The sequence below is a fragment of the Dreissena polymorpha genome, chromosome 3 (assembly GCF_020536995.1).
Source record: "Dreissena polymorpha isolate Duluth1 chromosome 3, UMN_Dpol_1.0, whole genome shotgun sequence".
Taxonomy (NCBI): Eukaryota; Metazoa; Mollusca; class Bivalvia; order Myida; family Dreissenidae; genus Dreissena; species Dreissena polymorpha.
In genome coordinates this window covers 113,893,119-113,919,857 of record NC_068357.1, presented here as the reverse complement: position 1 = coordinate 113,919,857, position 26,739 = coordinate 113,893,119, and the positions used below count along the sequence as shown (strand labels likewise).

Sequence of the window (26,739 nt, the reverse complement as noted above, 5' to 3'; positions counted from 1 at the left end):
TTAATTGACATTACATCTCTAGTTTGTACGCTCCTGGTTAGGGTGGTATATAGCATTTGAACTGTCTGTCAGTCCGTCCGTCTGTCCGTCCACAAACTTTAACATTACCCATAACTTTTGCAATATTGAAGATAGAAACTTTTTATTTGGCATGCATGTGTATCTCATGGAAATGCACATTTTGAGTGGGGAAGGTCAAGGTCATCCTTTAAGGTCAAAGGTAAAAAAAATTCCAAGGGAAGTAACAAGCTTTAAAGGGATGTAATTTCTATTTATCATTTGGCAGGTGCAGATAATTTTTATGCTTCGCCCAATTTTTTGGGGGGGAGCATATAGTCGCCGCTTCGTCTGTCTGTGCGTGTGTCCGTCCGTCCGTGCACAATTTTTGTCCGGCTATTTCTCAGCAATTAATGACCGGAATTCAATTAAACTTTATGGGAAGCTTCACTACCAAGAGGAGATGTGCATGTTATCAGCCGGTTATGGTCGGATGATTTTTCACAGAGTTATGGCCTTTTGAAATTTTCTATAAACTGTACATAAAGTGCAATTCTTGTCCGGGCTATTTCTCCCCAACTACTGACTGGAATTCAATGAAGCTATATGGGAAGCTTAACTACCTTGAGGAGATGCGCATGTTATTTGTGGGTTCTGGTTAGATGAATTATTTAGAGAATTATGGCGCTTTGAAATTTTTAAGTTGCTAAACCATCCATCGTATTATTTTGTCCAAAGTTATGCCCCTCAAGACGTTTCCTTTTATCTGAATATATAGTGCAATATTGTGACAAAAAAACCTTTGGGGAGCATCACCTGTCTCTGACAGTTTCTTGTTACAAGGGAAGTAATATTTTATAAAGGCATATAATTTTTTCTATAAATTAATAAAACCGGCGTAGTAGGGGGCATTGTGTTTTTTGGCAAACACATCTCTTGTTTTTACCAAGACTTTCAATTGTTTGGCTGTTTGAATTGAAGATCAAGTCAACTTCTACAGGAAATTGTTTTGACATGTGTATCTTAAAAATTTGTAGAATTTTAATGAAAACTAAAACAAGCTTAAAGTAGAAGTTATACATGTTTTTTTCTCAAAAGCAAATTCATAAAAAATATATGTTGTAAAATATCAACTATGGGACAACAGAAATAGTTTAATTATGTCTCTTAGATTTAATAATTCCCTCCCTTTAAATTTTGCTATTTTCTGTGGTATAAACAATATGGAAGTACAGTTTGTTTACTATTTTTATGCCCCAGAAGGAGGGCATATAGTGATCGGACCGTCTGTCCGTCTGTCTGTCTGTCTGTCTTTCCGTCACACTTTGCATTTAGATTTCGCATTTAGGTTTCGAAAAATGCTCATAACTTCTATGTCGCTTCAGATAGCAACTTAATGTTTGGCATGCATGTGTATCTCATGGAGATGCACATTTTGAGTGATGAAAGGTCAAGGTCATCCTTCAAGGTCAGAGGTAAAATATATGGCTTCAAAGCGGGGCAGAAGGGGACATTTTTTTCTGACAAACACATCTCTTGTTGATATAATGTTACGGTTTGCTCTTTATTATGAAGGTCATATTATTTCATATTTAAACTGTCAACCAGGGACAGTTGATCATTTTAAGTCATGAATAATTTTATTCAATTTTCTTTATAATATTCCCTTTTCTTTGGAATATTTTATATTTAAATTGCTTTTATGTGCATTTCAAGTATTGTTTCTTAAAAAACTAAACAAAACAAAAACCCAAAGACAAAGTATATTTGATTGACATGCAATAGAATCCATCTAGCTTTTAAATATACATTTGTAGTTTTACAAATAATAACAATTATTTGATATATATTGTTTTATAAATTCAAATGTCTCAGGATTATCTGGATGTAATGTAAGACTTTTAAAAATGTTCCCAAATAAATTGTTATGCCAGAGACAAAGGTGTTTCTGACATTGAATACAATGTCTGGGAATAAATGGTCTGCTCTAAAACAATTTCATTTTGAGTTGTATTTTCTTATGGAATATGTTTGTTTTGTGTGCATTGCCTTTTTTGTACTCAGTTTCAATAAGTTCATAATCATATTTCAAATAATTGGAAGAATTTTCTTGCCAGCAGTTTAAAGTGCAAAATGGTCTCGAAGAAACATTAACTAATAGCATCATATTAGGGCCATTAGCATACATGGTGTAGAAAGTTTATTGAAATATCAAGACTTTCAGCTCCAGAAAACAGTCATATTACTATACTTATTTACCACAACATGTCAGAAACCTTTTCTGATGTATACATGTAGGTTATTATCCCCCGCCATAGGCTGAGGAATAATGTTTTGGCGTTGTCCTTCTGTCCGTCTTTCCGTCCGTCCAGAGACATATCTTGGAAGTGCTTTGGCGGATTTCATTGAAACTTGGTATGAGTATATATATGGATAAGAGGATGATGCACGCCAAATGGCATTGTACAACATCTGTTAATAACAGAGTTATGGCCCTTTGTATCTTGAAAAAATGTTTTTTGTGTGTCTGGAGCCATATCTTGGGAGTGCTTTGGTGGATTTCATTGAAACCTGGTATGAGTGTCCAGAAGCATATTGGCGGGGGATTTCAATTCAATGAATTTGCTTGTTTCAGTTTAAACTTATTGTAAGCTAACCTGAGCACTCAGCATAACTAAAAAACTCTTTTATTTTTAAATTTTTAGGTTGTTTCGGCTCAAAACAAAAGCTGTTTTGTAATGATTCATAAATCTGCACTTGTGTATTTACCCACGAAATGTTAATGTGTGAAATATTTTGTAGATACTTACTATAAAATATATACAAGAATGATCATGGTTGGGTAAATGCTTTGTTTACAAACAACTTGTACCTTAGTCAACTTAATCTCACTGCAAGTTTACAAACATATTCGTTATCATTTTCAGTTGATTAGTTTCAGAGCACAAAGTTACTTACAATAGTTTGAGACAAATATGATAACAATAAAGTTTTTCACATTTCTACACTTATTGTAAAACTGACAAAAACAAAATGGTTGCTAGGTGCTCAGGCACTGTTTTCCAGTTTATTGTTAAACCTTGTGAACAGACTGTTGATTTGCTTGTTACTACCATAGAAGCCCCATTTTTTATTCAGTCTTGATGATGAAATTTGTTTTTAAGGGCGTTTTGTCCCATTTCTTAAAAATCTTCTGACCACTATAGAGGCCACATTTTGTATCCAGTCATGATGATGGAAGTTGATCTTAACAAAACATCGCCAAAGTGAGAATCTGGGTCAAAGCTTTTGTTGGTTATGTTCTTCATAGGTTAAGGTGTGCAGATTTAATTGGCTTTGGAGGGCAAGGTCATACAAGCCTATAAAGGCCAAGTTCTTTAGAGGTTGAGGTCTGTAAATTGTGTTTTTGGTCTTTGTTTAGAATTTGCATACTAAAATCAATATAGTTTGTTCATTCACAGTTATAGAGGTTGAGGTCCCTTAAAAAGCTTTTAGGCCAGAGTTTTATTATCTTCTGTTTAACGGGATTTTTTTTTGAAAGTTTGAGTAGGAGGAGGGAAAAAAATAAATAATAAAAACCCAAAAAAGTTTCGTAGGACAAAAAAATAAAAATAAAATATAATAAAAATCAAAATATTTTATTTTTTTAAAGTTAATTACTAAAAACAGTTTTAAAAAACTACCTGTAAACTTGCTTGGTATTGCCAGACAGTCCCCAGTCAGTATAAAGTGTGAGGGGACTCAAAAAAGTTCAAAAACATGAAAAGAAGTTAAATGTTTTAAGTAGCAACCCATATATAAATTTTAACTCACAAAAATCTTTAATTTTTGGATACTAACTAACTTAAAGATCTCATTAAATCCTGCTCAGAATCAGATCAGTTTGAATTATTAATTTATCTCAACTTCTTTCAAAGTTACATGTATGGTAATTTGAAACTTAGGAAAAATAGCCATTTTGATGGCCTAAGATTTCCTAAGTCATTTTATTCAACGTCAAAGTCGGGTACTATTTTCTTGGCGAAGGGTGGTCCTACGTCAATTTTGAAAACATTGTAGTAAAGTTCAATCATTTGTGAACAAGATGACGTCAATCTCATGAATATTCATGATGTTTGACATATCCGCATTTGTTTTGTAAACACACACATGTCGGTGCAAGTAGTCCGAAAATCGGTATGACTAGGTTGCCATATATCTTTCTCAATTAACAGCATATTTAGTTTACATTAGGCCACGACTTTTATATTTCTTGGTTTACAAAACCGCCGACCCTAATTTTTGGAAAATGGGAAAAAAAATAAAATCGGAAAATCGTCTTTTTTAAAAATATTTTATTCCCGACCGCACTGCAAAACGAGCGAAACGAGAAAAAAAAACGATCCGGTTTGAGTACGGTTGCGAATAAAATCAAGTAAGTACAATCAACGATTGGTTCACATATATTGCAGAGATCGGGATGTTTTTCAATGTGACACATTATGTACCAGTCCTTTTATGGGCACTTGTCAAAATTTATTTCGGGTAAAAATTACAGACAATAAGAAAATCAGCGTCAGTAAAATGTCGACCCCATCAAAATTTATTTCCGAGTCTGTGACGCAACTATATTGTTTAACATGTTAATTATATTAAACAAACCCGATATTATAGTAGATAAAAAAGTATTTGGTAATTAGTATAAATAATCCAATAAAACACTACCATTATTTACGATATATGTGTTTAGGAATTTTGTAAACACGTCCGCCATAGTTTATAGGAACTGTACAGAAAGTTTGGAAATCGGAACAAATCGGTATATCTCGAAAAATCATTGATAAATGTATTTGTCGTTTCAATGCTTAGGACCGAGTAATTTCGGCAAATCGGAACTCAACTTGCGTAAAACACTAGCTCAATTAACCGTTAAACTCCGCCTCCGTTCTCTGCAAAAGATTCGAAGGCGGAGCTATGCACGTGCTTTTTTAAATTGGAGGATTGCAATTGAGAAACCAACACACGATTGGTTCGGCATGTTGATTGCTAGACAAAGGAAGCCAATTTTTTCGGCGCGAAATTTGTCGCTTTATTGCTTCCGACAGAAAGCGGCTTTCCTTTGATGACGTCAAACTGTCAATTCACACAGACTGCACATTTTCGGAAGACTTTAACTGACTCCTTGTTTACAATTCCAGTAAAAAAACATTTGCTAACATTAAACTTTGGATTAAATTATCAAAATAAAGCAAAAGCGAAGTTGACAAATATGATTTAATTAATTCGCGTCAGTTCAAATAAGACGTTTTGCGTTGTAAATCAACGAGTTTTCATGACAACAACAACTTTGACAAACATTACCGCGACGACGCATGGATCGATCAACCTCGATTTTTTTTTCATGTACGATCTCATAAGTCGAGTAAGAGCAAACACATACTGGGTAATTTGTGTATGAGTAGTTTATCTTATATAAGATTTATGCAACGGGCATCGCATTGCGTAATGGTGCGCATCCAATTATGGAAATGAAGCGCAGTTTTTCGTTTTAATGAGAGAAGAACGCATGTCATGTAATGGAGTGTTTAAAATTGCCTGATGTTACAAAAGGTGCTGTTAGGACTCATTTCATTTAAAGATATAGATGTGTTTAATTGCATAATTTGATTTTTTGTCTCTGTGTTAAGGTTATAAAAGATATGTTGTCTTTGTTCTGATGTTATTAGTATTAACTTTTTTTTCCAATGTTTTTTTTTTTTTTTTTTTCGACCGCCCGATGGACCATTTTCAAAATAATTTTTGTAAACCAATAAAAAAAAAAGTCGTGGCCTTATGAAATAATAGTGACAGAAATAAAATTTCTCTTTAAATAACTTTTTTTTTAAAGACCACTTTTTTTTGGATACGGAGGAAAAAATAAAAATAAAATTATTTTTTTCTGTTTTAGTTTTATTTCACTTTTCCAAAAATTGGATACGGCGCTCCCTTTAAACAGAAGATCAAAAAACTTTGGCCTTATGGTAAATACTAAAAACATCTTGCAACTGATTTATTGACATGGTCAGGAAAAAAGTAAAAATAAACATGATGGAAATAATTTTAAAACAAAAAATCAACAAGACTTTATATTTGGAATTTAGGTTAATGCTTATCTTTCCAAACACCCATTTATCTACATTTATCTACTCCATAACACACATTACTTTAATAACTGAGATATCAGACTTAAATATCTTGTTGAACATGTATTTTACCTTAAACTTAATCTGTTTTTTAAGGCCAAACTATATAAACAATTTGTGTCCTATTTTTGGTATTGACCCATTTATTTGGATTATTTATGAAATCCTTTAAAAAATGATGCGTAGTGTAATTAAGTGCACAGCCAGTATTTTGCACAACTTAAAATTATTAAAGTTATATCTATATATTTGCTTGTTTTGATCATATATAACAGAATATTTCATTTTCTATACATAAATCTTTGAGTAGCTAATCCCTGTTCTTTGAATCAATTAATAAAGATTTATTTTCAAATTTCAAACCAGGATTATTTGTTTAAACATAAAAAAACAGTTGTGTGTAGTTATTGCAATATGATACTAGTATCTTTGTGTCTGTATAATAATAACAATGTACTGTATCAATGTTGTTTAAGGATTGAAAAAAAAAAGATTTTTTGGCTTTACGGTGTGAATGCCTTCAATAACTTTTTTATTCGGAAGTCTACGGTATTGAAACAAAAAGTGAGGGAAGCAATCACAATGTTGAGCCAAAAGGCATATTTATTTAAAATAAATATAAATACAAAGTGGCTCACCGGGTGAAAATATCAGCTACTCCTTCACCAAAAACTGACTGGTTTTAATTCTTGTTATGTCATTGTAAAGTGAAAGCAGGGAACGATACTTCCCCTTTTTCTTGACCTTGTGAACATATGATGTGAGAGTGAGCTGATTTCAAACGGCTGTAATGTTTCCCATCATAGAACTACAGGGATTAACAAAATTAGTTATTTCACTTTAAATTAAAAGTTTTTACCATATAATATGAAAGAACACGTCTTAATTAAGTTATCATTTTACTGTATTTTGATTTGTTAAAAATTCTTAACACATATATAATAGAGATAAACTGAATTAACCCATTTATGCCTAGCGTCTAGAAAAAAGGCCTTGGCAAACAGGGTAGACCCAGATGAGACGCCGCATGATGCGGCATCTCATCAGGGTCTGCGCTGTTTCCTTAAAGGAATTCCTGTAAGAAATATTCTAAATATAAAAATAGATATACTAGAAATCCCTAATTTTGGAAATAAATTGATCCAATTTGGAAGGATGGGAGAGTCCACTTGGCATAAATGGGTTTAGTGATTTTCCGCTAAGTTTGTTCAAATCATGCCTGTGGAGTTGACAATGGCAACACCCCATTGAGTCACTTAAGACTTACATACAAAAGTTGTAGGTTTGATCTCTGGATCTGGTTTATTGTCATTTAAAAGACTATTGCATGGGCATGCAGTGATATCTATGTCCATGAAACTCAGCGTGCATCTGAAAATAGGCGTTCATTCTTACAGTCTCTCGTACCTAGACTTTTTACTGAATAAACCAAAAGTAATTCTTGTGTTATTCATCACGTGCATTTCTGTTATTTCTTACAAAAAACAAAACAAAACATGACTGATCATTTTAAAATGATTTTTTAGCTCACCTGAGCTTTTTGTGCGTCGTCTGTCATGCGTTGTCTGTCGTCCGTCGTGCGCCGTCAATATTTGCCTTGTTAACTCTCTAGAGGCCATCAATCTTCATGATATTGGTCAGAAGATTGGTCTCAATGATATCTTGGATGAGTTCGAAAATGGTTACGTTTGCTTGAAAAACATGGCTGCCAAGGGGCGGGGCATTTTTCCTTATATGGCTATAGTAAAATCTTGTTAACACTCTAGAGGCCACATTTACTGTCCGATCTTCATGAAACTTGGTCAGAAGATTCATCCCGATAATATCTTAGACGAGTGCAAAAATGATGCTGGTTGGTTGAAAAACATGGCTGCCAGGGGGCAGGGCATTTTTCCATATATGGCTATAGTAAAACCTTGTTAACACTCTAGAGGCCACATTTATTTTCCGATCTTCATGAAACTTGGTCAGAAGATTTGTCCCAATAATATCTTGTTATCTCAGGTGAGTTATTTTGGGCCTTTCAGGCCCTTTTGTTTTTCTTTAGTTTGTTTCTGAAAATAACAATGTCGTGGTATTGCGAATGTTTCAAAATCATGTTGACATCCTTAAATCCAGCACTTAATCTCAACGATTGTTTGGTAGAATGCAGAAAAACATTATATAATGTAATGCAAAGTGCACTATTGATTAGATCACCTGACAATTGTGCCATGGATTTAACTTAACAATTATTAGGTCTCATAAATTTTTTGATAGGCACACAGCATAATTTATAAGTTACTGCAATTGCTGAATTGATTAAGGTAGAAAACTGGCTATTTTCAAGTCATAAATTGTCACCCAAATCAGTACACTATTGTTAGGGAAATGAGTATCTTGCAGTGTTATTGATATATTGTGTGCCAGTTTTAATCGACAAAAGAAACGATCACGCAATTTACGCGATTTGCTTGATTTTATTATTCCAGTTAAAAAATAATTCAATTCTAAGATGGATAAAAAATCAAATTGAAAATGATTTTAAGAGGTCTAAGTTTTGTTTTTCACATGATTATAAGTTATGAAAGCATTTGTATGTGAAATTTATAACAACTGGAATACGATGTAGTTAAACATGCAGATCACTGATAATGCCTGCGTTCTAGTCTGCGATGTAGTTAAACATGCAGATCACTCATACTGCCTGCGTTCTAGTCTGCGATGTAGTTAAACATGCAGATCACTCATAATGCCTGCGTTCTAGTCTGCGATGTAGTTAAACATGCAGATCACTCATAATGCCTGCGTTCTAGTCTGTGATGTAGTTAAACATGCAGATCACTCATAATGCCTGCGTTCTAGTCTGCGATGTAGTTAAACATGCAGATCACTCATAATGCCTGCGTTCTAGTCTGCGATGTAGTTAAACATGCAGATCACTCATAATGCCTGCGTTCTAGTCTGGAATACGATGTAGTTAAACATGCAGATCACTCATAATGCCTGCGTTCTAGTCTGCGATTATGTAAATCTTTAGACTAGATGAATAGTGTTTCTACAGCAACTAAATCAACACCTGAAACGTGTTTCTACAGCAACTAAATCAACACCTGAAACTAATCTGAGATTAAACTTAACTTTTTAGGTTGCCATTAAAACCCAATTTACAGCAATATCAACAACAGAACATCATGTTTGTTTGGCCTTTTGGCCTATTGGAAAGTTAAGATACAAACAAATTGTGTAATCTTACATAAGGCAGTCTTTCCAAATCTTGTCAGTGGTAAAGAAAAGGTTTAAACCATGTTTTGTTTAGTTCACCTTGCTAAGTTATTCAGTTTATCAGTGTATTAGATGGGTACATTTATATCCCCAGATCATGTCATTGTGGTAGCTAGTTGGCAGTGTCATATTTGTACCTATTTGGATATAATTAAATTTTGGACTTAAACTCAATTTAGGCATGCTTAAACTTTACAGATGTTTCGTGTAACATAAATGAATGTAGATATGGGAATTAAATTCTTTTGATTTTAGCACAGTGGCTAGTATTATAGTGTCAGGTTTTGACAATTGGTTCAGCTACAGTAATGAATCCTTGCAAGTTAATTGTGCGGATGGTATACGCTTGGCTGGCTTCCATAAAGTCATATATTGTGTATTCAATGATTGAAGATCCATGCTGTGTCAAGACTATCTGTTAAAGGCGAGAATAATTATGTTTTAAGTGCGATATGGTTTTTTGCGTGCACTTTATTTACGCTAGGAAGTTGTAAATAATCATTGTTGGAATGCATGTTTATGTATTATGAGGTGTGAATCTATGATTTTCATGTGGTGATGTTTAAAACTTGAGAAAAACTTAGGAAAACTTACTTCAAGAAGCATTTAACATTAAAAAAAAAGAGTATATTAGTGACATTGCTTTGTGGTACAAAAATGGTGTAAGAGGATCCTACTGTATCCAGTCATACATTGGATGTATAGCACAGGTTTATCACATCCGTTGACAACTTTGGTGAGTTGTACATGCACAGACATTTTCAGCTAGTTGCATTGGTGACATTAAATTTTAATGATCATAAATGCAATTAAAGTCACTCAAAAATAGTCAAACATATTAAGTAGTTTTACATTTACCTCTTTGTGGTTTTGTTCACAATAATTTTAAGTTTTTATTTTTAGGTGTTTTAAATTTTAATTTATATTAAGAGAATTGACATAATTTGTGTAAATGTTCAACTAACGCTAATTTTAATTGATATGTTTTATATGTAAACTGTAAAGGTATGATTAGTTTACAATGATGCATTTATGTGGTCTCTTTTGCACATGCAATTTTTAAAATGAAGTAGGTTTATTTACTAGGGCTCACACGGGTCAAAATACTCATCGGGTCGAGTCTGCGGGTCAAAATTTAAATACTCGAGAAAATTCGGGTCGGGTCGGGTCAGATAATACATAATTAAATTAAAATAAAACTACATTAATTGTCAAAGCATGTTTTAGCATTCTTAAATATTCAACTGTTTGTCAAGTATATTGTTTTTTGTTTTTATTTATTATACGCCCATTACCATTTGTAATGGGGGCTATATAGGAGTCACTTTGTCGGTGACTGTCCGTTGGTCAGTCGGTCTGTCTGTCCGGAAATTTTCATCTGATTTTCACCAAACTTGGTCAGATTAGTTGTATCTAGATGATGTCTAGGTCAAGTTTGAATATGGGTCATGCCTGGTCAAAAACTAGGTCACAGGGTCACTTGCTGCGTTTTAAACTGAAAGTTTGTCTGGACCATAACTATGTCATTTATCATTAGATTTTAAAATAACTTGGTACATTTGTTCACCAACCTAGGACGGTGTGTCATGCGAAAAAAGTGCGTTGATATCTCCATGGTCAAGGTCACACTTGGAGTTCATTGGTCAAAATGCTTGTCCAGACCATCACTATGTCATTTATCGTTAGATTTTAAAATGACTTGGTACATTTGTTTACCATCATGGAACGGTGTGTCATTCTAAAGAAGTGTGTGGATATCTTCAAGGTCAAGGTCACACTTGGAGTTCAAAGATCAAAATGCCAATAAATGAGCTTGTTCAGGCCATAACTTTGTCAGTTATTGTGAGATGATAAACTCATTTGGCACATTTATTCACCATCATTGGACAGTGTGTCATGCGAAAGAATTACGTCAATATCTCCAAGGTCAAGATCACACCTTTAGTTCAATGGTCAAAAATGGCCATAAATGAGCTTGTCAGGGCAATAACTATGTTGTTCATTGTGAGATTTTAAAATCATTTGGTACATATGTTTACCTGTGACCATCATTTGATGGTGTATTATGCGCAAGAATTACGTCGATATTTCCAAGGTCAAGGTCACTCTTTGAGTTAAAAGGTAAAATATGGCCATAAATAAGCTTGTCTGGACCATAAATAGGTCGTTCATCATGAGATTTTAAAATTATTTGGCACATTTGTTCTCCATCATTGGACTTGTGTCATGCGAAAGCTTTACTTCGATATCTGCAATGTCAAGGTCACACTTTGAGTTCAAAGGTCAAAAATGACCATAAATGATCTTGTCAGGGCCAAATTTGACTATGTCATTCATTGTGAGATTTGAAAATTACTCGTTACATTTGTTAACAATCATTGGATGGTGTGTCATGCACAAAAATTACATTGATATCTCCAAGGTCAAGGTCACACTTTGAGTTCAAAGGTCAAAATGGCTATAAATGATCTTGTCCGGGCCATAACTATGTCATTCATTGGGAGATTTTAAAATTACTCGTTACATTTGTTCAAAATCATTGGACAGTGTGTCATACAATAGAATTACGTTGATATCTCCAAGGTCAAGGTCACACTTGAAGTTCAAAAGTAAAAAATTGCAATCAATGAGCTTGTCCGGGCCATAACTATGTCATTCATTGTGAGATTTTAAAATAACTCTGTACATTAATTTTGTTCACAGTCATTGGACGGCGTATCATGCAAAAGAATTCATGAGTTCAACGATCAAAATGGCCATAAATGATAATGGCATAATAATTATATAAAATCGCCATAAATTAGCTTCTCTTGTTTTGTGAAGACAGCATGCAAAATATTCTGTGTCAATGCAGATGTGGGGGTATACATCACATCTGTAACAAAGCTCTAGTTTAATTATGAATGAAATACTGAACTGCATATAACTATTTATCAGGTTTACACAACGTTGTTGAACTGAATCAGCAAATGTTAGCATTACTTGGAATAGCGATCAAAAGTAATAAATAGTAATAATGGAACCCTAGAGATTGGTATAGCTGCTCATGATGAAACTATCATAAGATTTTCATAAACTGGTTTGCTTAAATTAATCATGAGTAATGACGCAGACTAAGCAAACACTTGATATATGCGAAGACAAGTGTAGTATTTAACCAGGGATTACAAGTGTAGTATTTAACCAGGGATTACAAGTGTAGTATTTAACCAGGGATTACTTGTGTAGTATTTAACCAGGGATTACAAGTGTAGTATTTAACCAGGGATTACAAGTGTCCGAGTCTCATGATAAGCCTGTCACATCTTTTGTAACCTTCATGTTATTCTTGTCATAGTAAGTCTCAGGTATCAGTTCAGTTAAGCACAATATGATTTACATTGAATATAATTATGAAGTGACAGAATTATGGCTGCAATATGACCATAATAGTCAAATCAGACGTATTATATTGACTAATTACCACTGATAGGACATTATATGCATGAATTCCAAAATATTATTGAATCCACCCAATTATTTTCATGTTTATTTAACTACTGAATAGTTCAAACAAAACTGTATTAAGAAAGGTAGCAATGTTTAGTTTAAAATGCTTTAAAATAAGAGAAAATGTAAGAGAATATATATATATATTTTATATATGTAGTGTATAATAATAATAATACGTTTTTTACAAAGAAAATAAGGTCAGAATTATATAATAATTGCTACAATTGTAAAACTAAACGTATAACATTGTGTGATCACTATGTATTAACCTCATTCATGTGACATTCTCACGAAATATTTTCACAAAATATGTTTATTTCGTGTTTATTAACCCTTTCAGTGCTGGAACCGAATTTTGAAGGCCTTTGCAAACAGTTTGGATCCAGATGAGACGCCACAGAACGTGGCGTCTCATCAGGATCCAAACTGTTTGCTATTCTGATGGTATTTTTTTTTAAATCGAAGAAAATGCTAATTTTAGCAATTCAGCAGACGACATTTTAGCAGACGAAAAATTTCCCAGCATGCAAAAGGTTAAGATTAACTGTTCTTTAAAATGATGTGTGTTTTTGTGTGTATTTCAACACACACTGTCATTTATAAGTATGTTCACGACGATGAGCTTCACATGCTTTTATGTAAAAAAATAAATTATTCTGTTTTGTTCAGTTCTGTATTATACTCAAACCAGCATGTATAATACTTATAGAGGTTGTCATGGCGTAGTGAATATGGTGTTTGCCTAGCAACCAGGAGTTCACAGATTCATCCCTTCTGTAGAAGTGTTCTATCAATCTCCATAAAAAAATCAAGTCTTGTTCTACGGTGGAAAAGAACTGAACAGTGTCCCAATAAGTCAAAGGCTTTTGAAGCAATTTAGTTAACATGAGCAGATCAAGACTTAAAAGCATGGCGGACATTGACATTTCAGTGTTACCAAGGAGACGATGGTACAGGCATCCTGCCATGTCTGATACTGTATTATGGTCTTAAAATTGTGACTTATGTTTTAGGTTCAAACCCAAACAATGAATTTTAGAGGCTTTTAACGCTTTGCTTGATAGAGGTAATAAAATGTGAATGTCCAGATTTAAAACAAAAATGGTGTTATTGATAATGAATATTTCAACATCGTCATTTGTTATTTGCTTTCTTTATGCTGCTTAATTAACAGCATTAGATTACTTAATTTTGTCCTACATTCTTAAGCTTTGCGATTTTGAGGATTTTTATTAGTTACCCCTGCGAAATGTTGTTCTGCAGTTCACGAATAATTCGTGAACTGTTCATGAACTGTTCTTGAACTGAGTTCATGAATTGTTCACGAATAGTAAGTGAACAGAAAATGAGCCACGTCTGTGAAATGTTCTTGAAATTTTAGTTCATGAACTGTTCATGAACACTAATGGCATGGAGTGTTCATGAAATATTCTTGAAACCTAATGGCATGAAGTGTTCATGAACTATTCTTGAACCCTTATGGCATGAAGTGTTCATGAACTATTCTTGAACCATTATGGCATGAAATGTTCATGAACTATTCATGAACACCAATGGCATGAAGTGTTCTTGAACAGTTCATGAACAGCACAATTCTTGAAAAATTATTCAGGGTTTTGCTGTTCATGAACAGTTCATGAACATTTTTCTTCTATTTTTTCAATGGCTCATTTTCTGTTCACGGACTGTCAGTGAATAGTTCATGAACCATAGTTCTTCAAGAGTTCATGAACTGAGGTGGCATGAAGTGTTCATGAACTATTCATGAACATGAATTTGTCAATTTATGCAAAGGTTATCATAAGTGTTACCAAAGCTCAACAAACAGGTCAGGGTAAGAAGAAACAAGTCTTGTATTAGCACTTAACATATTGATAGCAACATAAAACAATAATTTATTTAAATATAACACTAATAACTGAGATACAAGTGGTTTGATAATACTCTTTAAATTTCATAATACAACTTTGCACTATATGTTCATGAATAATTCATGTATTGAAAAGATTATGAATAGTCTCATTTTCAGTTCAAGAATCATTTACTAATCAATGGTTTCCCTGAAATGGTTACACTTACAGTGCCAAAGAACTTGAAATGGAACCAATGGCTAATCAGTTCAGCCGGTAATTTATTAAAGACTTACATTTTCAAATATAACATAAACCATGTGCCTTCTGTTTCAACTTCCTGTGCACACAATATTCTTCCTTTGTAAAAACAGCAATGCAATGTACATGTTTGAGTTCTTGATATCATCTTAAACTGTTCTTGAAATAAGATGTCCTTAAAACGTTCTTAAACTTGTCTTTTAAGTCTTCCAAGAACAATGACAGATCCTTTTAAGAACATATTGGATTCTTAAAAAGTCCATCATATGTTCAAAAACATTGTGTAGACCTGTTTAAGAACATCAGAAGGAAACATGTTGTTCAAAAAAGTTCTTAAAGTGTTCAAGAATAGTTTAAGAATAATTAAAGAACAGTAAAGGTCCTTAAAAAGTTATTGAACTGTTCCTGAAGGCAGTTCTTGAACAGTTCTTGTACAAATGTTCTTAAAATTCTCTAAAACAGGTTAAGAACTCTTACTTACAGTGGTGAAAATACTATGCATATTCATACTAACTTCATAGGTTTCACAAATCTACAAGATTAGTATGCTAGACATTTCAATATTACTTTCAAAAATATTTATAAAACATCTAGCACAAAGAAATTCATGAATTATTCATGATGGATCCTCAAAGTCTGTCTCAGAAAAGTCATCAGAAATAATTGTTCATGAAATGTTCATTACTAAGTATTTATGGTTAGATGAAGAACTGTTCATGAACTTTGAAGTGTTCAACAAAAATTCATAAACTGTTCATGAACGTGTCTTAAGAACAGTTCATGTCCAAAAGTTCATGAACCAAGATCAGGAACTTTTTGAGAACGGTTCATGAACAATTCCTAATTGGCTTGAAGTGTTCATGAAATCATGAACAACATTTCGCCAAGGTATTATTAGGAATACAGTCCTTTTTACCTGAAATGAATAGAAAAAAAGCACCTGAAACTTGATGTGTCATTATATGAAAGAACTAAAATTGGTATAATTTCCTTCCATTATGCATTTACAACAAAGAGAAACATTTTGCTTGTCGATATGTAGTTAAGGGTTTGTATATTATATAACCATGATTATGAATGTTCAGGCTTGTATTTCAAGCCCAAACTGGGAAAACATTTTCAAAGGAGAATTATATATGGTGTATGTAACTATTACATTTGTTTGGGTGCATTAATTCCAAAACATTATGTGCCTTTTGACGATCAACAAATTTAATTATGAATAATTTTGAAATATCAAGGATATGCCATGTGTTTATTGGCAATATTTAAAAAAGTTTCATAATGTCACAATTCTTAAACTAGCAGGGCTATTTCTTTGCCTTTTGAGAAGTATTTGGTTGAATTGAACTTTTTGTACCTTCAAAATAAAATGTGACATTATGTTTTCTAGTTCATCATTATGAAACAATCTGTATATTAAGTTCCATCTGAGTCTCTGGTTGTTTATTATTGACGATTGTCAGCAAGCCATTGATAATAAAACAAGAGATGTGTTTGTCAGAAACACAATGCCTGCTATTGCGCGGCTTTGCTATAAAATTTCAATATATCATTTGGCAGGTTTAGAAATTATATCCCTTTTAAAGCTTATTACTTCCCTTGGATTGTACTTTTTGAATTTTGACCTTGAAGGATGACCTTGACCTTTCACCACTCAAAATGTGCAGATTCATGAGATACTGTAAAACCATTAAATTTCGTGTGGTACGAATTTTCGTGGATTTCGTTGGTCCACTGAACCACGAATTCAAGTACCAACGATTATTTATACATTCTTTTAGTCGAAATCGGTCATTTCTGAATGTCATTTCCGACATTTTCTTTTGGTTTCGGTTATCCGAGATATTTGTTTTTTGTTATAATTACTTCACTTCAGTAGGTCACATTACACAATTTCTTGATTAATTGAAATATTTCCGAATTAAAAATGTTTTCTTCCACTGAATCGTTAGCGACCTGTGTCAATAATGCTTCAGTCATAGACTGAGCCTTTGCAAGGTCGGGCAATCCTGCTATAGTAGGAGAACTATGTCTGAACTGTTTCCGTTTTCAACCATTTTGAAAGAGACATTGTTTAATTGAGATATGCTAGTTAAAACAATATGTTGTTTTCTTGATAAGTGTCTGTGTAATAATACTTTTTTATGTGACGTCGTCAAATTAACAGTTTGCAGATTTATCACATATGTTAATCAGTGCCAATTAAAGTTAAAAGAGATGTAACGGTTTTCAAACGTGTATTTTGTGGACCTTATTACTTAATTGTTACTACTAAGAGACCGATTGCGCTAGGAATTGCACATATTGTCAAAACAACATTGATGGCAATTAGCGAGCAGGGACTCGCATGTGCGCCGCTTTATCGATCTTTTCGACAAGTATTGGCATTCAGCAACACTTTCATGCTTCAGTGCACATTAACCCCAAGTCTTGCTGTCAACACAGATTAGCAGATTATGCTTCGTTATTACTCTGGTTGTTTTAATAAAAGTTTAATTATTATTATTCCCCAAAAAAAATCCACGAAATTACGTGTCAACGAATTTGTTGATTTTTATTAAACCACGAAATTTCATACCGACGAATTTCTATACGTTTACAGTTCACATTCATGCCAAATATCAAGTTGCTATCTTCAATATTGCAAAAGTTATGGCCAATGTTAAAGTTTTAGGACGGACGCACAGACTGACGGACGGACGCACAGACTGACGGACAGTTAAACTGCTATATGCGTTACCTACCGGGTGCATAAAAATCTGGAAGTATGTGGGTCACGTTTATCATATTTGTTTATATATGTCCATATTAAACCCCCCAAAGGATATTTTTTGAAAATCATCCCTTGGCTTGTTCACTGGGGAAACATACCACATAAATCTGTTTTGCAGTAGTTGATAGAATTAAGCCGCCTTTTCCAATTTTAGATAGATAAAATATTATCAAAGGTATTTGCTTCAAACATCACAAGCAGGTAATGAAATCACCATAACTCTGTTTAATAGTTTGAAATAGATGCCCATAACTGTGTTGTGTATTGTGAAAAACATCCAAATAAGTTACTTTTTGTGCTTTAAAAAACAACTCATAACTCTGTTTTGAATTAACAAATTTTAAGTCTCCAACAATTGATTTCAAGGTCACTTGTTGGTGACATGATTTAAACATTTTTTTACTAGATTCAACACTCGCCAGGAAATAAACGATCAGAAAGTGCATGTGCTATGGCAGTAAATTGTTTGGAATGACTGATGTCTGGCATCTCATAAGCTGAGAGTATTAGACACAATGTCGTGACACGATTGGCTGGCCTGATGGACATACAAGAATGTGGACAATTGTATTTCCTTGGACACGGTTGACATTATGTTTTATGAGAAAGGGATTTAGAATGGAATCTCTTTTATGACTGTGCAAAACTCAAGACATTTTGAGGATTTGAAGAGAGAAATTCTGTAGGAGATTAACAGCTATTTCTAGCATTTCTGACTTTGATGCAATAAATGGCTGTTTATTAGCTCACCTGATAAGAACATTCTTGTGGTGAGATTTTGTTCTTTGTTCATCTTGTGTTGTGAACAATTGCCTTGTGAATAATCTAGACTGGTCACATTTATTTCCCAAACTTTGTGAAACTTAGTCACAACATTAAATTTTGTCAATGATTTCTTGACAAAATATAAAACTGGATCATGTGGATATAAAAGCAAGGTTACTGGCTGGGTCAAATTGAAGAAAAAGCTTGTGAAACCATATTCTAGAGGTTCATTATTGTTACGATCTTTATTTAACTCAAAGAGAACATATATTTTCACAAAAATATCTTGGCCAAGTTTAACCTGTGTCATATATACACATATGGTCAAAACTTAACTAACAAGGACAAATCTAATAAAAAGCTTCTGAATGCTCGAGAAGACACATTTATTGCTGAATTTTCATGAATCTTGGTCAGATCATTTTGTTCTTACGATACCACAATAAAGTTTGTCTGGGTCATGTGGTGTAAAAACTCTAAGGTCACTTGGTCACACAAGTTTTACTTACATGCACTCAAAAATTGCTACGTTTTTCTCCAATATAGAAATATTTTACTCATGCTCATGATAACCACAGTAGCAAATGTCATTTCATGAAAAGAGCAGGTGGATTGCATTAACTCTTCCAATGCGGGAACCAAATTTGTACGGCCTTTGCAAACAGTTTGGATCCAGATGAGACGCCACAGAACGTGGCGTCTCATCAGGATCCAAACTGTTTGCTATTCTGATAGTATTCTTTGAAAAAAAATCGAAGAAAATGCTAATTTTACAAATTCAGCAGTCTACATTTTAGCAGACTACAAATTTCTCAGCATGCAAAGGGTTAAAAGTTTGGAATATGCGAGCCTTATCAGCAGTCATGCAATTTTCCCTATGTATTTACTTTGGCATTATGTATGCATATGCATTGCATAACCAAACATGTTAAACTGAAGTCTGGCATGCAGTTTTTTATTCTGAGTGCATCAATGTTTATTTATTCAGTTTTATTACCACATCATTGGTATTTAATGGCTTTAGTTGGATAATTTATAATAAGCTTCATGTATGTGTAAGCACTTTGCTGCATAGTATAAACTGTTAACTTATGAAGAACATCACTGTGAGACTGCAATATTTAGTTCAACTATTCTTCTAAAAAGTTAGTTGTTGGTGTTGGTTTCAGCTAATGCCGGTTGTAGTTTAAAATTTTGTACTTAAAAATGTTTATCTTGCTTTGAATTATAGCCAAGATTTAATTAAGAACTTTTATTATTCTAATAAACTGTAAATTTATTGACTGACAGGAATGTGGTCTTCTCACTGTGCCTGTGTGTGACAAACTATCAGCAACAGTATCATGTTGTACATTTTTATTCAAATATATCACCACTAAAATGAATAGTAAATTGTCCATATTTTAATCTATAGGCCCATTACTTCACATGCCTCATTAATTTAGTTTTCTCTATATAATAAAGTATTTGTGAATTCACAAAACTCCATGTTTTCAATACAGTGGTGTAAACTGGTTTTTATAATAGACTCAACCATTGATGTATTTAGATTATACTGTTGGATACCTTTTTAAATTCATCGCCATTTAATGAAGATTTCAGATCCTTTTCTATTAAAGAGGAATTTGTTTAACATTTAATAACAAAATTAATGTTACTAGTAAAAGTGTGGCAATCATAAGTAAGACAATTGGCCCGTATTTGCCAACCAATTCTTAGACTTAAATCTAAAAATAAAGAATATTTGTAGTTCTGTTATATTCTAAATATCCTTAAAAATGTGAGTCTTACAGACATATAACATATACAAAAACATCACTCTTCATATAGAACAGTGTTTTCCTGACAACCACACCATTGATAGCCTGCATCTATTCAAAATCTGTATTAAGATTTGTTGGTTTTAAGACTATTCTATTTACTGACGTCTAAGAACAGGATGGTGAAAAGGGGCCCAGATCTCAGGGCCCTTGTTTGGCCCTTTTTGGGGCCCCTTTCCCCCCTTAAAAAAGTATACTTTCCCCCCTATTTCAGCTAAGAATTCCCCCCTCTAAATTTTGTTGTTGTTGTTTAATTTTATACCTTAGAATGTTGCCAGCTGATATGGTGCTATTAACCTTTGATTAAATGTATATTTATGTAAATTACATTAAAATATAGCAATTTTAAGTGTTGAATGGTTGGTGAAAAGATCTTCTAAAATTCCCCTTTTTGCCCTAAACGACACAAAATTCCCCCCTCTAAGGGCCCCGGCCCAAATCCCCTAAAGTGTAGCAAGGGCCCAGGATCTGGAACATTGAACCCTTTAACACTGAGATACGTATTTTGACGCATATGTAGTCCTTTAGAAAGTTATAATTAATTTAAGACCTTTCTTTAACTAGATTCAAGTTTTTAAAGCTTCATCTACAAATCTTAGATACTGATGCAGGGTTCGACAATAACTTCTTTTACAGCAAGACCATCGGACCAGCTCCTCTTAAAATGTACTAGCCCGAATCTAATGTCTACTAGACCATAAATGACATAGCAAATAAACAAAATTGGATTATGTTACTGTTGTATCAGAATTTATCAGTAAATAATAAGTGAACACCAGAAAGCTATTTTGATGCATAGAGTAAAACAATAAAATAAAACTATTTTTTTGCTATTCTTCGTCAAATTCAAGCCGCGGGAACTGACTCGATTTTCCATAGGATAAATTTGACGTTTTCGTTTTTCTTTATATATACGTTTCCTCTCGGTTTTACCGTCGAAATCTTCTTTATTAACTAATTTGTCGGACGAAAATCCGAACTTGAACAAAGCCATTCTTTAAATTACATTATCTTGTCTGCTACGCAAAAAAAATTAATATTGACGATACCGATTTTTTTATAGAAGTTGTAAAAACATGCTGTAAAGTTTTACGACACTGCAGAAAATCATTAGTATTCATGACAACTTGACCTATGGACGCAAGCAATTCCTGCGGGAAGCTCTCCTTCGCGTCTAAAAATAGCGATGAATCATGTGAATTCTCTGCGTTTATTTATATACGCTAGTTTTGTTCTGATGTAAATAACAAGAGTAACTTTACACATTAAGGAAAAAGGTTTTCACAGCAGTTAGTTATAGTTATATGAGTCAGTATAGATTTGTGTATGTACGACCAGTCGGACAAGCTAGCCCGCAGTTTACTAGCCCGACCACCGATCTTACTAGACAATGTCTGTCGGACGTGCCTTAGTGTTGAACCCTGTGATGAGCAGCAAACAGCATAAAACCTGAACAAACTGCAAGTTACTTGCAGCCTGTTCTGGCTTTGTGCTGGTTGCAAAAGCCATTTTCAATTTGCTTTTGAGTTGGAAATGGTTAAACATAATACATTGTATCAATATGAACTAAGGAAGTAATGAAGTTCTGAGAACCTTCATGTAAGATATTGGCATATTATTGTTCATACCTAATCAATAGTTGATTATTGCACGTACCAGGAAATTTAAAAACATTAAGGCTTGGTGTTTAGGAGTTGCACTTGTGTCAAGTTTTCATTATGGTTATATTACACTTATGCCAATTCCCATAGGGTCCCATTATAAAACTGACAACTTTCAAAGCATTTTTCGTGCTTTTCCGACGTATCAAGTTTCCTGAACCTGGTACCATTTCAAAGACGGATCTGTCCTCTTCCCATAATTGCAATCAAAAACATACCGACTCGAAACTTCTAAGAAAGTGAATCGCTGTCAATTGCACCCACCGTAGAAAACAGTCTTTCGGAAACCCTTATTTTGACAAAAGCCCCATAAAATAGAACAAACCCCCCCCACCCAAAAGTTCATCTTTCAAGTGAGCTTCGAAATTATCCAAGGCATCAAAGTACTCCAGACACATACAGGTTATTAGAAATAACCACAAAAGACATGTCTCACATTGTAAAATGGCTTTTATTTAGGAAGAGGAAAGGAACTCTTTAGAAATAGGCACTACTTTCGAATGGACCATGGAGGGATACATACTGATTTAGTGTCATGTAACCTGTTGGCGACCATAGTATTTTTCTGAATGGCGGAAATTTTAATGAGAGCATGCATAAAGTGGAAGGTTTTTGACCCCTTGTAGTGTATAAGTCATAACAGCCCATTACTTGTCAAAGTAACAAAGTTGTCATGTAATTTATGCATTGTTACACATACAAATACTTTCATCTTGACAGACTGTAGGACTGTGGTTCTGGTGATTGCAATAGAGATGTATGTATGAACAGATATTGAACAGAGATAAGTTGATTTTCCCCTTAAATCACCTCAAATGAGTTTTATATAATGTACAAATATTGTTGTTTTTTTGCTTGACAAACGTATACTTTACCCATTGAGATAGTGGGATATTAGTTTAAAAAGGCATTAGTAAGCTAGACTGGATAATGGTTTTTGAATTATTAGACATCAAACTAAAATATTTATCGTCAAATCATATGCATGTACAGAGTTTGTGAAGTTGTTTTTCTTATATAATTTACTGTATAGGTTGTGCTTTGTGGAAAAGGGGTTTAATGCCTGTGCATAAAGTGTCATTCCAGATTAGCCTGTGCAGTCCGCACAGGCTAATCAGGAATAACACTTTCGGCCTTTATAATATTTTTCGTTTAAAAAAAGTCTCTTCTTAGCAAAAATCAAGTTAAGGCAGAATTTAGTGTCGTCCCTGATTATCCAGTGCAGACTGCACTGGCTAATCTGGGATGACACTTTATGTAAATGCATTAAACCCCCTTTTCACAGAACTTATATGGGACCCTGGAAGGACATCTTGTTGGGACATGTAGCCAATATGAGAGGAAATTTCATGTGTTTCCTTTCTCAGAGTAGCACATAGACTGTTTGTGAGTAAGTTTTCCAATACTGTCAACATGAGCCAATATTATTTGTTGGACAACATAAGCCCATATTATTTGTTGGACACTATTTTTTGAGCGTTAGATCTACCACCTGAAGGAATTTATCAGCCTTTACATCCAAATTTTTATATGAGACATTCTTTAAAAAAACACAAAGTTTAAATCCAACAAATATCACCTTATCTATGAATTTATAAAGTTTATGTCACAGAATTTAATGCCAAATTACCATAAAAAAGATGCGTCATGTGAAAATAGGTCCTATGCCATATGCAACCATTATAGCAACAGACCAGCCTGCGCATCCTCACACTCTGGTCGGGAGCTACAGTGTCCGCCATCAAATAAAGGCAAATAACATTACCTCATTATCAGACAGTGAAGCTCCTCACCAGCCTGCTCATCCTCACACTTTGGTCGGGAGCTACAGTGTCCACCATCAAATAATGCAAATAACATTATCTCATTATCTTACAGTGTAGCTAGACTTGTAGATGGACAGGCTGGTCTGGAGCTATCTGGCATAAGACCCTTTTTTGCATGATTTGGCTCAAGGATGTTTTGGAATATGTCTTTCAGCTTCGAAAAATAATCATAGTCTGTTTTTACAAATTTTGAGTTTTTGGCCTGCAAATAATCCATTGACTTTGTTTGCACAGTTCCTTCATATGTATGTTAACATGTGTGTAAATAAACCTGCTGCGCCAGATAGTAAAACTGCATGTTATTAATGCAAAAACATGCTGTGTATATATCAATACAAATTATGGTGTTGTGATTGGCTATCAGTGCCTAAGTTACATTATTGCAAACTGTGTGACATTGACAGATCTTGTCATTTAATGGGAATTTTGTTTGGTATTGATGCTTCAAAGGAAATTGAATTAATTTCTGAATAAGGCCACGACTTTTATATTTCTTGGTTTACAAAACCGCCGACCCTAATTTTTGGAAAATGGGAAAAAAAATAAAATCAGAAAATCACTTTTTTTAAATATATTTTATTCCTGACCGCATTGAAAAACGAGCGAAACGAAAAAAAACACGATCCGGTTTGAGTACGGTTGCGAATAAAATCAAGTAAGTACAATCAAGAATTGGTTTTCATATATTGCATAGGTCGGGATATTTTTCAATGTGACACATTATGTACCAGTCCTTTTATGGGCACTTCTCAAAATTTATTTCGGGTAAAAATTACAGACAATAGGAAAATCAGCGTCAGTAAAATGTCGACCCCATCAAAATTTATTTCCGAGTCTGTAACGCAACTATATTGTTTAACATGTTAATTATATTAAAAAACCCGATATTGTAATAGATAAAATAGTATTACCTTGCAATTTGATAATTAGTATAAATAATCCAATAAAACCCTGCCATTATTTATGATATATGTGTTTAGGAATTTTGTAAACACGTCCGCCATATTTAGGAACTGTACAGAAAGTTTGTAAATCGGAACAAATCGGTACATCTCGGAAAATCATTGATAAATGTATTTGTCGTTTCAATGCTTAGGGCCGAGTAATTTCGGCAAACCAGAACTCAACTTGCGTAAAACACTAGCTCAATTTACCGTTAAACTCCTACTCCGTTCTCTACAAAAGATTCGAAGGCGGAGCTATGCACGTGCTATTATTAAATTGGAGGATTGCCATTGAGAAACAAACACACGATTGGTTCGGCATGTTGATTGCTAGACAAAGGAAGCCAATTTTGTCTGCGAGAAATTTGTCGCTTTATTGCTTCAGACGGAAAGCGGCTTTCCTTTGATGATGTCAAACTGTCAATTCACACAGACTGCAAATTTTCGGATGACTTTTACTGACTCTTTGTTTACAGTTCCAGTAAACAAACACTTGCTTACATTAAACTATCCAAATAAAGCAAAAGCGAAGTTGAAAAATATTATTAAATTAATTCGCGTCAGTTCAAATAAGACGTTTTGCGTTGTAAATCAACGAGTTTTCATGACAACAACAACTTTAACAAACATTACCGCAACGACACGGGGATCGATTAACCTCGATTTTTTTTTGGACAATCTCATAAGTCGAGTAAGAGCAAACACATAATTTGTTAATGAGTAGTTTATCTTATATAAGATTTATGCAACGGGCATCGCATTGGGTAATGGTGCGCATCGAATTACGGAAATGACGCCCCATTTTTCGCAGTTTTTCGTTTTAATGGGAGAAGAACGCATGTCATGTAATGGAGTGATTAAAATTGCCTGATGTTACAAAAGGTGCGTTAAGAACTCATTTCATTTGAAGATATAGATGTGTTTCTTTGCATAATTTGATTTGTTGTCTCTGTGTTAAGGTTATAAAAGATATGTTGTCTTTGTTCTTATGTTATTAGTATTGCCTTTTTTTATGCTCCCGGAAAATTTTCGGGGAGCATATAGTTGCCAGTTTGAAGTTCGTTCCGTACTTCCTTCCTTTTGTCACACTTTTGTTACCGTTTCTCATAGCACCTTCAATACTTTACCGATCTCTTTCATATTTGGCATGTAGGTACCTTGCATGGACCTCTACCTTTTGATGAGGTTTGAGGTCACTGGGGTCAAGGTCAAGGTCACCGAGGCTTATAATAGATTTTTCCGTCACACTTTTGTTACAGTTTCTCATAGCACCTTCAATACTTTACCGATCTCTTTCATATTTTGCATGTAGGTACCTTGCATGGACCTCTACCTTTTTATGAGGTTTGAGGTCACTGGGGTCAAGGTCAAGGTCACAGTGGCTAACAATAGATTTCTATGTCCCCCACTATGGTGGGGGACATATTGTTTTTGCCCTGTCTGTTGGTCTGTTGGTCTGTTGGTCTGTTTGCGCCAACTGTAACATTTTGCAATAACTTTTGCTATATTGAAGATAGCAACTTCATATTTGGCATGCATGTGTATCTCATAAAGCTGCACATTTTGAGTGGTGAAAGGTCAAGGTCAAGGTCATACTTCAAGGTCAGAGGTCAAATATATGTGGCCAAAATCACTCATTTTATGAATACTTTTGCAATATTGAAGATAGCAACTTGATATTTGGCATGCATGTGTATCTCATGGAGCTGCACATTTTGAGTGGTGAAAGGTCAAGGTCATCCTTCACAAGGTCAAGGTCATCCTTCAAGGTCAAACATCAAATAGGGGGAAATTGTGTTTCACAAACACATCTTGTTTTAGGTGGTTATTAACATATAGATTGACAAAGCGCATCATGGGGGAGCATCCATCAGTTTCACTGATATTCTTGTTTTCAAATGATGTTGTTTTTGTTGTGTTTT

General features: G+C 33.9%; 1 protein-coding gene across 8 annotated transcripts in view; it reads left to right on the top strand.

Moving 5' to 3' along the window:
* LOC127871092 (nuclear hormone receptor HR96-like) overlaps positions 1 to 26,739 on the top strand; it is a 243,932-nt gene that overhangs the window by 107,927 nt on the left and 109,266 nt on the right. The window contains exon 1 of one of the 8 annotated variants that reach the window (XM_052413767.1): positions 9,444 to 10,158. The exons of the other annotated variants lie outside the window; for them this stretch is intronic. Within the exon in view, the coding sequence (XP_052269727.1) occupies positions 10,120 to 10,158 (39 nt within the window). The 5' untranslated portion in view covers positions 9,444 to 10,119. Of the gene's footprint in view, positions 1 to 9,443; positions 10,159 to 26,739 lie in introns of those variants that run through there. 8 annotated transcript variants of the gene reach the window in all.